Source organism: Anser anser (genome assembly GCF_964211835.1).
Source record: "Anser anser genome assembly, chromosome: Z".
Classification (NCBI taxonomy): domain Eukaryota; kingdom Metazoa; phylum Chordata; class Aves; order Anseriformes; family Anatidae; genus Anser; species Anser anser.
In genome coordinates, this window is record NC_139723.1 from 86,034,312 (window position 1) to 86,048,750 (window position 14,439).

Here is a 14,439-nt window from a genome sequence, read left to right on the forward strand (position 1 = left end):
AAGACGAGTTCGATGATTATCCACAGTCAAAAAGTGAGAAGGAATTAGATATTTGATACTATAGAAGGAGCCAAGACGACATCCTGCTTTATAAAATCCATGTGGCAAATGCATCTTGAACAGTGAAACCCTGATAACCCTAACTTACTAAAACATAGTAGAGGGAGGAAAAAAGACACCGTGTTAAATGAGCATCTGGTTTGCTGCCTTATAGCAGCTGGTTTTTTGAATCCTTGCAATGACTTCAGAAATATTTAGTGCTGTTTAAAGAAACTGCATCCGTAAGTAACCTTAGGAATGGTGATCAGCATACTTTTAACTGCTACCCACCAATTCTAACGCCACTTGCCTTGACTTGAACTCGTTGCTCGTCTGGACATTCTGGTTCTGAATGGCCTCAAATCTTTCACAATCACCACAGCTCAAGGCAGTGGAGTGGCAGGAAGAAGTCACATCTCAACAGGATGAAGATGAGAAACTGAAGACTAAAGTCTTTGCTACCACTTTAGCCCATGTAGCACAGTACAGTGATTTAAAACAAATTCACAAACACACGCCGAGCCCTTTTTCATTACATTTATTGTTCTTTCAAGAGGCACAATGACGATTTCAGCTTCCCCTCATTTTCTTTTACCTTGCAAAACAGCAGGGTACAGGTTGGAGCCATCGATCTACGATCAGTATATACTTCAGATGGTCTCCAATTAAGTTTCCACATTTCCTGATAAGAGAGGCACATGTGCCAGACAGCAGCAGCAGCTGAAATAAGGAAAGTTAAAGCAATACTTGCTTAACAAGCCGCACTGCTATTTTAAGGCAGGTTTGGTGAAAGTTTGACAGGCAATTTCCTCAGGAAATGAAAAGAATTTTGCCTATGGAAATATAATAAACTTGATTGAAAAGAGGCTTTTAGAAAATACGTCATCAGTGTGAAATTACATTGGTACTACACTTTCTTTAGGTACAAAGACATTACTGAGTCTTCTCGTTCAGAATTCAGACTTCTCAGTTATTCCTTAATCTTGCAGGAACACGTGAAGGGAGGCAGTGATGCTTTACTGTCACGGAAGGCAGAAGTTTTCCACAGAATCAGGAATTTGGGCACCGCTGAAGTCTCCAAAATCTCTCAGGCGGTGTTCTCAATGAGAAGGGCAATACCCTGTCCACCTCCAATGCAAGCTGACCCGACTGCGTATTTCCCACCACGCCGCCTGTAGAGAAAATACAACAGTGAAAATGACTTACATTTATGAAACCACGGTAGCTGTTGTCCCGATTTTATCAACAGAAACTAGCTAGCAACCTTTCAAAGGTACTAATAACGAGGAGATTTTCCAATCTTCTTTTCCTAGGAAAATCTTACGAAGCCTCAGCTGCTACTGAAATATTTCTGTAGAAAAACAGAGTTCCGCGTCCGGGTCTTTCCCACCTAAAAGACAGTTTATTATATTGCTCTTAGGAGTACAAAGCAGAAAGGAATGGCATTAGGGGATACTTCAGGTTTCAACACATGGTAAAATATCGCATAACTCAAATATAATTTTATGGCCAAGGTGGTCTTTAAAAGCTAAGTTTTCTACGGCCGCACTCAACCATTTTTTGCAAGCTGTAAATTAATTAAGGTTTTATGGTTGAGTATTAGTAGAGTGCTGCAAGTACCAGCAAAAACATATAGGGATCTCTGCCCTGAAGGGAGGGGAGGGGGAAGGAAAAAAAAATGAAGGGAAAATTCAGATTAAAACGGTACTGAGCATACCAAGCAAGCCAAAAGAGTCAGCATTTCTGAAAACGGATTAAAGGAGAAGGAGGGCGATGGCAAAGCCTTTTAAATGTAGCCCGTTAAGGAAGGGACAGACTTTGATCGAGGCAATTTCAATAAAGGAAGCTTTCCACTGACTGCTGGGGGCTTTGCGTCAGAAGTAGAGGAAGGCAAAAAGTCCTGTGATGACGAGAGAATGGAATGCGAGGCTGGACTTGGACTGCAGGACACAGGCAACGTTTGTGTACAAAGAGGAACACCTCAGTGATGACAATTTAGAGCCAGTGGACTGGAAGATTTTAGTCGCGCAGTGTCTGCGCTACAACTCCTTTGCAGGCGTGAATACGTCAGCACTGCATTACCAGTAGCTGTTGGCCATACACATACCTTAATTCATGAACCAGATGAGCTGTGATCCGTGCTCCCGAAGCACCCAAAGGATGGCCGATAGCGATGGCACCTCCGTTGACGTTGGTTTTCTCAGGGTCGAGGCCCAACACTTTCTCAACAGCCAGATATTGAGGTGCAAATGCCTCATTCACCTGCAACACCGGAGAAACAATACAGCCGTTCACTTCTGTTCAACTGGCCACTTGTACGAGGGGAAGCGTTCCTGCTAAAAAGATCGGTAACCTCGCTGTTCGCGTTAAATCCTCTCACCTCTATCAAATCCATGTCCTTCAGGGTCAGTCCCGCTTTCTTCAGAACCTCAGTAATTGCAGGTACAGGGCCTATTTGGAAAATTATGTGCACAGTTAATGAAAGGAAAAATAAAGCCTTATAAACATGCTATACATTGGATAGCTTTATAAAGCCTCAACAGATTCCATCCCCATGAGCTGCTGTGGAGCCCATGAACCTCGGATATGGCACTCACCTACTTTATTAGTTGGCGAGAGAACTCCAAAACCTAAAAAATTAACTATTTCGCATCTTCCTCAACAAACTGCCAAGGAAAGTTAGGAGCGTCATTGCTGCTGCACAGCGATGTTGGTGAACGCGTACCTAAGTTTCAAGTCAAGAGGACAGAATCCCATGACAAGTAAAACCACCTTTTGAGGCATTCTCCTCTCCAGTACTCACACACAAAAAAAAAAAAATAAGGCATGCTTTCTGGAGCTTGGTGGTCATGTGTTTAATTATGGGTACTGCTGTTTTGGTGCTCTTAGTATAACTTAGCTGTAAATCTAGCTTAAGAACAAACAAACAAAAAAAGAAAACAACAAAAACACACAACAAAATGTCGCTTTGGACCCAGGCTGAAGCAGTCCACTGAAGCAAGTAAGATTTTTTGGGGAGAGTATTAGTTTGGCAATAAAATTGTCTCTAGAAGAAAGCTGACATCTGCAACCTAGTAAAATCCACTAAGATTCATCTCAAAGCACAGCTACCTAAGGAAAGATACCCTCAAAGAGAATTTGAAAGGGCTGTTTCGATATGTGCTTGCAGGTCAAGGACACCGTGACGTTAGATGGGAGCTGACCGTCAGACGAATAAAACCAATCCTAAAATGCTTTTTAAGTATCTCACTACCAAGAAATGGTACGGACGACTCAGAGCTCAGGAATAAACAAAGCATAAAAATGAGTAAATGACCTAAGAGGCAGAAAGGTTAAAAAGAAGAAAGGGCCCAGGTCAAAGCTCAGTGGATCATTAGAAAGACTCCGGCTTAATACTAGGCCCTAGATGTATTTCATGGACTGATTTTAGTATGCTCATTGTGTGAGAGAGAAACGGGAGGGTCTCATGTGGACAACACAAAGACTCCTAATGACAGACAAGGAGACTAAACTTCCCAGCCCCCCCAACCTCCCTTTTCTCTTTCTTAAATAATGAATTCTCTCAGAGATTGTAAAGGCAGGGCTCCCTAACGCCGTCAGTATGTGAAAAGGCAGTCGTTCGGTCTGAGCTCCTCTGTTCTCTCAGATCCGTTGCTGTCATGTCTATGAATCTCTTCTGGTCTTTTTGGGTTGCTGGGGACAAGCCGCGGTATTAAGAAGCGAAGACACGAGCTGTTTCTCCGTATGACTTACGAAGTTTTTAAACAGGCTGAAAGAGTTGCCTGACCTACGAAGAATGGGCTGGTTTAGAAAGCACAACGACAGCGTGAAGTCTAGCGAAAGAAACCCTCCCTCCACATTTGCTTTGAAGGTTGGGTTAGTCGGATAGCCCGAGCGAGAAAGCAAAATCTGACAATGCTTCATTTGCATCTCTCCTGACACGTGAAACCAGCCAACAACGACTTCTCTGAACAGAAGGGCAGAGAGGGAAAGTAACGCTGGGATACAATGCTGTCTACGAACTGAACAGAAGGGAAGACTCCCGGCACGTCTGGATCAGCTTTGAGGGTTTGTTTGCGTTAACAGCTACTTGGTGAGAAAGCGTAAAATACGGGACGTGCAAAAAAGTCGGTTGGTTTGCCAGAATAATGCCTAAACGGACACATCTGTTGGAATCCTGTCTTAACTTGAGCAACTGAGTTACGGCTCGAAAGGGTACACATAGCCAATATTTTTTCAACAAGGCGACTCGTAATTACGCGATAATGGGATGAAAAGCTTACGGGAAACTAAGGTAAGCTTCAGGAGAAAACTCTTATTTTTTTGAAAAACCTGTTTTCTTAACTAAGAGAGTAAAAAAAGGGGAAAAAACGTGGCTGAAGGGACTGTAGTCCAGAGCTAACGCTCTAGGTCAGGCACTGCAAATATCCTTTCAGCCAAACCGAAGTCCATCCCTCTGCGTAGAAGGGTTGGATGGATGCAGCGGGACAATCCCTCTGCAGGAAGCCACCCAAATTTCTCCTTCAGAGCTACCAGACTCGGTACGCTGCAGCCTCCTTTCTTAGGACGCCCACCACATGAAGAGCGTGCTTGATGCCGTAAGAAAAACGTGCTTTATTGCCGCTTACCGATGCCCATTATGGAAGGGTCACAGCCGGATGAGTGATAAGCTACTACTCTCGCCAGAGGAGTGAGACTGTGCTTTTTAAGGGCCGATTCGCTGGCAACGATGACTGCGCTGGCTCCGTCGCACACCCCCTTGCAGTAAGAGAGAAAAGCATTCTTAGGGGAGGAAGTGCAAACAAAAAAAAAACCCACATTTTAAACTAAATATGCCCCCCTCAAAGAGAAACCAAAACCCACTTTCAGTCTACAATGCTATCATTAACGTTTAATGAAGAATTATATTAGTGTTTACTCAAAACGTACCACAATCTTTCACTATTCTGCCGACTGTGAAAGAAAGTTAAACACAGATGATTAATTTTGTTAAATACAGGTGATTAATTTTAACGTTTCAGAAAAATAAAATACATTTTTGCCGCTGAAAGCCTCCCTTATACGGGAAACATCATCCCATAGATTTGCGGGGACCCTATTAATATTAGGCAACCCACGTATCATTAATAGGAAAAGATACTACACAGACACCCATCCTTACTGTGGCCACGGTCTATTTTAGGCAGGAATTGGGATTGTATTCTCGCCGCGGCCCAAAGAACATCGATCAATTGATGAAGGTGATGACTGTAAGAGGAACTGTCCCTAAGGACGCGCTGCTAAGTTCTCAGCCTACTCCGAGTAATAGCAGAGCGTGGTTTGGGCTAGAGAGGATACTAATTGTGGCAGGAAGAGAAGCAGCAGCGTGCCCAGGGGGATAACGGCTGATTTGTAAAGCAGGTATCAGTAATCGTCGCCCCCAGAAGAAAGCAGAATGGCTAAATCCACGCAGCCACTGCGAATATAAAGAATTAGAAATCCTCTCCATCAGGAGACGCTGCTGACAGCCGAAGGTGGCTCAGAAAGGCGTAACGACAGCGACAACAAATTTAGAGAACGTTAAAGGTGACACTTCCGTAAGCCAAGGCTTTGACGTACTCACTGAAGCATTCCCAGCCGTGACCGTCCCATCCTTTTTAAAGACGGCCGGGAGCTTTGCCAATTGCTCCAGAGTGGTCTGGGGTTTCGGGTGCTCGTCCTTTTGCATGCTTTCTTTCCCTTTTTTTGTTTTCACTTCCACCGGTGCCATCTCCGCGTTAAAATGGCCAGCATCTTGAGCTGCAAGCACACAAAGGAAAATAAAAGACGGATAAAAAAAAATGCAGTATACGATTGCCTTTTGCTCTGTTTCAGCCAAGAGTTCAGGGACAGTACCATTTGTGCTTCCTTTAGTTTAAATGGGCCAGTTGGGGGTTTATTGTTTGTTTTGGAAACAGAACAAAAACTGTACGAATACGTTCTAAAACTTCTCCAAATAAAATCTCCAATATTAAAGTATTATTTCAGCAAAGGCTCCAGAAACGGCAGGAATTAGCTTCGAATGTCAGCAGGGAGGGCATCCCCTTATTTCTAGGTTGGATATTAGGAAGAACTTCTTTCCCGAAAGGGTTGTGAGGCATTGGAACAGGCTGCCCAGGGAAGTGGTTGAGTCACCATCCCTGGAGGTCTTTAAAAGACGTTTAGATGTAGAGCTTAGTGAGATGGTTTAGCGGAGGACTTGTTAGTGTTAGGGCTGAGGTTGGACTGGGTGATCTTGTAGGTCTCTTCCAACCTAGATGATCCTGTGATTATTGATGAATACTGATGAATATTGACGAACAGGACTTCCACACCCATTAAAAATATAAAAGCTACCTTCAAGAGTAGCAGCTGATAAAAACCAACATCATTTGAATCTAAAAACATGCCTAGGTCCTTTATCTCGCGGCCACCTTTGGATTGCAATGTATGTTGAAGGTCACAACTGCCTATTATCCTGTTTACACTATCGATCGACTTCGTAGTAACACAACGCCTCTGAGTTATGGCTTTGGTGATATAAACTGCCCAGAGGAAAGTTTAAAAACGGCTCCTGAAGAAATTTCCCCTCCTTAGATCCCCATCTGCTCTAAATGTTCAAGGGCTGTAGAATAGCATACGACTTGCAGAAGAAAAAAAGAACAATTTAGGTCAATCACAGTAAACGTTGATGTGCAAGAAGGACGTGGGCTGGTGTGGAAGAGGACTACTCTGCAGCAGAAAAGAAAGAAAGAAGGGGACGTCAGGCATCCCACCAAAAGGGCACGAAGCCACACGCTGTGCAGCCAGGGAAAAAAAAAAGTGACAACCAAAAAACAAGCGACACCAAAAAAACAAGTGACAATCCAAAAACAAGTGACGCCAATATGCACGAGCCACATAAAACTTACAAACAGTCCGGATTGTTGCTAAAAACTCTCTGTATTTGAAAATGGCGTCACATGAACGCTTGCATTCCTAAATTTACCAACCAGCTTTGCATCTCTGCTGTGTTTTGAAGGCGTAGCGGTCACAGTCCTCCCGCGTGATGCTGTACTTTGCAGCCAGGTTTTCAGCCGTAACTGCCATGGGTATTTTCACGTGCGTGTCAGTCAGACCTTCCCACAAGGTGTCTTCCAACTGCACGGAACAGTATTAAAAGACATAAAAGACCACAAAGCACAGCAATATTAATATTTATTACTGACAGTTTCTAATTATCCTGATTTTTTAGCTTTTCTATTATATGGAGCACTTTGATGGGATACACCAAGTGACCTAAGTTTTTGGTCTGAGCGTTTTATTACATTTACCTTGGAATAGAAATTCTAATATTGTTTTGGAAAAGCTACAAAACCGTCAGCATTATGGAAACCTGCTGTTTGCATACTACTGGATAAATGCTTTGACCATCTAAATCTGGATCTAATCTCCAACGATTTCCTTCAGAAGACTGCAGTGTCTATATGGCTGATACTTTACACTCCTTTTGAAACACAACTTTGTTCACAGGAAATAAAAAGGAAGTTAGACCTTGAGTTCTGCTCCTAATCTGGTTCCAAACCGAATGTTTCGAACTGCATAAGGAGCCTGGCTCATGTTTTCAGCTCCACCACACAGGACCACTTCGGAGTCATTAAGGCAAATTTCCTGTTAACATAAAACCAAAACAGATTTAGGATTTCAGGATTTAGTTCGCTGGTTTTGAAAGACGGTAACGATCGTTTTAGAAAAATACCTCGTCAACTATAAAGCCACACACAGAATGAATTCATGCTTACTTGTGCATACTTTAAAAGGGCTTACCCTATTAGGATTGGGCTTATCCTATTAGGATTGGGGTCTCTCCCTTTCATCACATGCTCTTTCCCCCTCCTGTCAGTGAGGAACAGTCATGACAACGAGGGAGGAAGAGAATACGGACGCACACATAACAGGAAAGAGGAACAGGACTGAGAACCTGATGGCATCTCCATGCTTGTGTGGTTAGGTTAACAGACGTTTGAGCCTGTGGTTTGGGTTTGAGTATCCCTGCCACAAAACCAAAACATTTTTTTTTTCCCCCCATCTGTTGCCTCTTCAGCTCCCAATCGTCTCAAAAGGAACACAAATTAAACCTCTAAGCCTGAAACTAGACTTTATGATTCTTAATAAATAAAGGGACATAATTTTAGAAAATTTTAGCCAGGTAAACTGCCAAAAGAAACACCAGCCACACACTAATTCACCACCAGTAACTCGTTAATAATTGTGACTGATTTGTGGCATTACGTGCTGAGACGCTTCCTACAGTTTCTAGAAACTGCACATTTAAGCAATTGTGAACAGCCTGGTCACGTGCCAGAAAAATACAGGAACAAGCACCACTGATGAAATGCCACCGTGGGTAAAGATCTCACGACGATGCTTGGACAAAATCTCCAACAGATCTTTTCAGTGGAGTGCGTATAGACTTCCAGAAAGCGCTAGGGAGAACATTTAGATCAGTATTATTGGGAAAAAAATCACTCTCATAACGATTCATTGCTCCTCAGACAAAAAAAACGTGTTGCTGCTTTTCTGAAGGGAACTATGAGAAACTTGTGATTAGGCAGAGAGTAAATACTACGTTAAAAAAGATGAGCAACACTTCTGCGTGAAAAACACCTCGTTTTTTAAGCAGAAAAATGTCAAATGAACAATGATGTAATTATTCTTGACAGCAATCAAGTGAACTTGTTGAAGGAACGGAGTAAGCAAAGCTTAAAAAAAATCCCCTGGTAAAAGGCATCACAGGAAACTTCCAAAGCGCACGTTAGAAACTGTGGCAGAGTTTCGTGTTTGACAAAGGATATCGAAGAGTCCAGCAGAAATAAAGAGACGGTGGATCAGGAGATGTGATTTCAAGCCACTAATGGATTTCTCATAAATCTCACGCAATGGTCAGCTGCAAATAAGTTGATTTTTTTTTTTCTATTTTAAAAAAAGCGATGCCATAAACTACCTAACCCATGAGAGTATGAGGATCTTTGAACGAAGACGCAATTAAAAAGACACAATTACAAAACCAGACGTAAAAAAACAGCACTGCATAGGCACACGACCCTGCAGGACAATATGATGCCTCTAGCAGTGGTAGCCAAGAACCCATAACTCATCTCAAACGCGCAATAAATGCTTTTACACACCTCTTCTCTCAGTTAACAACGTGATAAAGTTACAACTAATACAGAAATACAGGAGGGAAAAAAAAAAAGAGCTCAGTACCTGACATCCATTGGCGATGGCTTGGAAACCAGAGCCGCAAAGTCTGTTGACGGTGAGGGCTGGAACCGGGACGGGAACTCCCACCCGCAACCCGACGTGTCGCGCGATGTAAATTGCGTCCGCGGAGCTCTGCGGGCGGAACAAACAATAAGTTGTGTTACACTCACATTTCGCTGGGAAGCGAACGTCTAGAGCAAAAGTCACACCGGCAGGGAACCGATCTTTTCCAAACAGAAAAAACAAAAAAACTTACGCTCTTGGGGATCGTGCCCCAAGCTAACGGGTGTTATAAGCACACGATTCTGCGCACAACGCTACCTGACCATGGAAACCGTGGAAAAAAAAGTGGAACCGAGTCATTTCTGCTGAAGAAGGGGAGTTGAAAATAGCCCCTTCGTAGTTACTTGTACTTAACCGAGTAGAAAACGGACTAAAAAATCGAAAATTTACTGGTGGGGGAGATGGAAGAGTATGATGCAAAGGAAAAGAAATATAATTCCAACGTGAAAAGACTGCTATTCCTTGCGCGAAAACGAGTTACACGATGGAGCAATTTATCTGTTTTTTTGACAAATAATTCTCACAAAAAGCCCAAAAATTTGAGTAAATGAAACCGAGATGGTAGCCGTGGCAGACAGAAGAATCAAAAGCCACTCTTTTGGCTACGGATCCTTTAGAAGGAATACAGCGTGTTTGGTCACTTATCACTTCAGTTCCCTGGTATTTTTTTCTTCTGCACCCTTGAAATAGTCAGATTTGCAAGGGAAGTGTCAGCATCCACCCTTAGCACAATAAAATCAGAATGCAAAACAAAAATAGGAAGAGAAACGCGCCTGCCTAAAACAAATACCCTCACCTACATGTGTGGATAACTGCGGCTTTGTAATGCCGGTGCCCTGCATACAACAGCATCCAGATCAAAAACTCTTTGTTAAAAAAAATCTCTTTAGAAAGCTCGAGGGAAATGGGCCCAAATCAGTTCCAGTCTCTAAAAGAACAGGATTTATACAATCCAGGGCAAATTCATCGATGATTTAATGACACAGGTCATTAAAACAGGAAAAACATAGCAGGGATTAGCACCTAGCCATGCGATGAACCCGTATTTTTGAATCAGCCTCACCTGGTTTAAACTATTTTTGTGGAGCTAGAAGAAAGCTAAGCCTTGCTCCCAGCAACGGCACCGATCACGCAGGGTACGTCCCTTAAACACGAACGGGAAGCACTACGCTACGAGCGCTACTTACCCCTTCCATTTCCACCCCTGTGGGTTATTCTCGGCTGCGAAACAGAGGGAGCTATCTATAGGACCGCGCTGAAGATGACTGAAATAATCCCCGGCCGGCGAGTTTTCCGTGCTACCAACCTGCATGACGTTGCCAACGATGACGCTGTCGATGATCTCAGGGGAGACCTTGCCGGCAGCCAGGGCAGCCCGAGCGGCATGTTCTGTCAGATCGGTGGCCGTGAAGTCCTTCAGCAAGCCTCCGTAGGTCCCGAAAGGCGTTCGCTTCGCCGCAACGATGAAGACACCTGCAACAGAAGCGAGAAAGATCCAGATCTGCAGATCAGGGAGCACTCAGGCTCTCTTATTTTCACTTACGTGAGTTAACAGCCAGACCCACACCAAAGAGAAGCACATAAAAAAGGAGACACAGGGCGTACCGAAGAGAAAACGAGCAAGGTAGCCTCAACAGAATAACATCCTAAATTCACAACAGGATTCATAAACGCTATCGACATCCTACGTTCATCCTAAAAGACAGCGTGAACCCAAGCAGCTCAAGACAAGTAAGATACAGGAGGCAGCGATACTTTAGACAGGGAAAATATGCCGGAATTAATGGTCAGAAAGAAAAGCTAGAAGACTCCAGGGACACCTCCTTTCCAAGAAGTCTGGAAAAAGTAGATAGTTTGGATACGGGGCAGACAAAGGAGGCTGCCACACTCCATCAGATATCAGTGACAGCGCACTAAAAGCATGAAAGGAACGTCCATGAAAACCCACGCTGGATACCCGTGAAATAATCTGTCAGATGAGGAACTGTTCTTTTAAAACCAAAAACGGCCACTTCCTATCTTACAAAAATCAGGGAATTTGGGGCTTACTCACTGAAACAGTGTTCACAAAGGTTTGTTTTCTTTAAAAAATGTTTTAAATTTGACACCTTTAACTTTAGAGGAAAAAAAAGTGTTCTCTTATAAAAATATAATGATATTTTCCTAATTAATATAGGTCACCTAAGCTGCATTAGCACCGGTCTTCCAGCTTCGGAGAAGAAAATCCAGTTTCCAAAGGAAAGGAGAGCCTGTGCAGGCGCACAAACGCCTCGGCCAGAAGGAGCCTAAGAGGATTTGAGCTCGAGCAAAGCCCCGCACCCTACGGAACACGTACCGACTGCTCGGCACAGCAGCTCTCCCCTTCCACGTGTCGGGACAAGAGGGAAGCAGGCTGTGAACTTTCCCCCAGTTGAGCTCACGCGCCTTCTCTGCGGCTGCCATGGGACAGCCGCTGTTATTTTAAGCAACGCTGGAAGGATACGCACAGATGGAAGGATGAAGGCAAACGAAAAGGCCTGTTCTTTACGCTGCCCGCGACCACCCTTCTGACTGCTTTCAGGCCTTCTGTTACAGGCTGCGCGATCTTTGGCTGGTTTGTCACTGAGGGTGCTCCTCCATCTCTCGTGTACGTGGATTACGCGGACCCCAGGCTGCACGATTTACAGGAAAGGACTCTCCAAACTCGTGAAGGTCAAGCTCGCTCCACTGACAAGGACCTGAATGCAGTGCTGGGACCCGAAGCAGGCAGTCCTTACGCTCTGAAAACTGTCTGGGAAATGCCCTGATGTAGACCGAGCAAGAATTGCAGCTTCAAGGATAAGCACGAACAGCCACTGACTGAAATCCATTCACCGAAAGTTTTTTTTACTTAGCTTGTACATGTGGGTTTTATTTAAAAAAAAACTGAAAACTAATAACAGATGGAAACTGGGAACCCCTACAGGTGTTTTTGTTCTAAACAAAGATGCTTTAATTAATTTATCATTATGGAAAACAGCCACATTTAGTATATTAGTACTCAGCTGCAAGGCTTTGCTGTGAACCAGGTCAAGGACCCGACCAAGCCAAAGAATTTTTCCCCTCCCTTTTGACCTGGAGGTTGGCTGCCCGCATTATCTGCTGAATCACACACAGACAGCTTTACAAACAGGCCCGGGGTGGGGTAGAACTTTGCCCTTCAGTTGACAATTAACAACATTTTCTCTTCCAACCTGACCGTTCGCCGCTGCCCACGTCTTCCCCCACAGCACCACAGGGCCAAAGTGTAACCCAGACCACATCATGCAACAGAAGGATAAAGACTACGGCTGATGATATTCATGTGGATCAGTTCTGCAACCGAGTCCACTTTGTGGCTGCTCAGTAAAACAGTAGTTTCAGACTAAAGGAGAAGATTGGAGTGAACTAGCGAGGAAAGAAAAAAAAGCACAACCTTACCTCGCAGGCATGAAATTACACTGACCGCAGAGATACTCCCCTGAGGGCAATTACTCTGATTTTGCTTGTGGGGAGAGACATCATCTACAAATGCTACACCCTTCACTGAATTTCAGGAGGGATGACAAGAGGTAGATCAAATCCTGTGAGGAGGAACCCTGCCCTTTTTCCTAAGTCCCCATTAATTAGCACTGTCCTACATCACCACAGCAAGACTCCCAGTCTCCGCTATTTCCCAAGGTGACAAATGCATGACAAAAGCAGAATATTACCAAAGGCATACGGATTTGGAAACCTTTGGGACTAGAAAGTAAAGGTAACTGGGCATTCTTATCAAATACTCAGTTCAAGACATGTTTTAATCTGGTTTTGTTAAGAACCCTCCGCCAAAATCAGACACAGATCTGAAACCTTCTGTAACCCTCCAACACTTCTTAAATGCGCTTGGTATGAAAATATTTCTTCACCAGGACTCCTTTACCTTATTTTTAGAGGACGTACGATTTAAACCACACAAAGTAGTTCTTTACACAAAACACTTGCAGGAGCTGCTGGAGCTTACAAGCGGCGTTCAACCTGCACTGTTACTTCATATGCCTGCATATAGGTCTGTGTGCTGCCTCCGGCCCTACAGAAAGTTAAGGACAGTATAATCCTGTCACGGGTCTTTAGACCAGCGGAGGTGTGCCAACACTCTGTGCTTTATTTGAAATATTAATGTTATTCCCAGCCGTTTATCCATGCTGACACAGGACCGACAAGGCAGTGAGGAGGAAAACAGAAGAAACCAAAACAAACCCAAGCAAGACCCACAAGCCAACCAACACCCACAACCCCACCACCCCCCCGCAGACAGAAAGGGGCTCAAAAATGCCATTTTCCCTTTTTTTTCCTCAATCCCACAACCCGCCGAGGGGCTGAGGGACCCAGCCCTTGCTGCACCCCCCCGCACCCGGCGCTGCCCCCTCGGGCAAGGCAGCGGGGCCAGCCCGTGGCACCGACCCCCGAGCCCTTTTGGGGAGCCCCCCCCGGGTGACAGGGGGGCGCCCCGGGCTGACAGGACCCCACAAGGACCCCTCCGGGCCCCCCAAAACCCGACTCACCCCTGAGGAGCGCCATGGCCGTCCCGCTCCGCGCCCGCCCTCTGTGGCGCCCCTCAGCCCGCACATTCGCCACGCCAAGAGAGGAGGCGCCTGTAACGATTTCCGCGCAGGCGCCGCTTTTTGTTGATTTCATTATTTCTTTATCTTTATTTGATGTGTCCCCTCCTCGCCGTCCCCGCGCTTGGGGAAAGGGGAGCGGGGGGACGGCCTGAGGCGAATCGGCGGCGGCACAAAATGGCGGGCGGCCCCGTGAGGGTCGCCCAGGGCGCTGCTACCTGGTTTTGTCCATATTGGTGGCCTTACGTGGAGGAAACGGGGCTTTTCTTCCCGGTCTTCTCCCTGTCTGTACCTCGACCTTGTCAGTTGGTGCGGGGGATGCCCCCCAAAGCACCTCACAAATTTCTAGTATTAGAAAAGGCACGCTGAGGTGTAAAAAGTGTGGTGGTTGGTGGAACACCTCGGGCTGCCAAAGGGAGGATCGATAAAAATGCTTTATTACAAACAGGAAAAGTGCCATATGTCTTCAATGAAGGAATTTAAAACATTTTTCTTCTAG

The 14,439-nt window shown here is 44.8% G+C and overlaps 1 protein-coding gene across 1 annotated transcript; it reads right to left on the reverse strand.

Annotated features, from left to right (window-relative positions):
* Positions 1-562: 562 nt before the first annotated feature.
* Positions 563-14,038, reverse strand: LOC310889064 (3-ketoacyl-CoA thiolase, mitochondrial-like). The gene is made up of 10 exons (XM_083816064.1): positions 13,884-14,038; positions 10,649-10,815; positions 9,283-9,411; positions 7,570-7,686; positions 7,029-7,176; positions 5,642-5,817; positions 4,668-4,797; positions 2,420-2,490; positions 2,147-2,301; positions 563-1,211 (listed from the first exon to the last, which is right to left on the reverse strand). The coding sequence occupies exons 1-10, from the start codon at positions 14,014-14,016 to the stop codon at positions 1,127-1,129; spliced, it is 1,311 nt and encodes a 436-aa protein (XP_083672190.1). The 5' UTR covers positions 14,017-14,038; the 3' UTR covers positions 563-1,126.
* Positions 14,039-14,439: the final 401 nt, after the last annotated feature.

Excerpts from the sequence above, each read along its gene's own strand:
- LOC310889064 (XM_083816064.1), bottom strand. The coding sequence starts at position 14,016 with ATGAAATCAACAAAAAGCGGCGCCTGCGCGGAAATCGTTACAGGCGCC. Across the intron at positions 2,302-2,419 it reads AGGACATGGATTTGATAGAG|GTGAATGAGGCATTTGCACC; the intron begins GTGAGAGGATTT and ends CCGGTGTTGCAG. Across the intron at positions 1,212-2,146 it reads CATCTGGTTCATGAATTAAG|GCGGCGTGGTGGGAAATACG; the intron begins GTATGTGTATGG and ends TTTTCTCTACAG.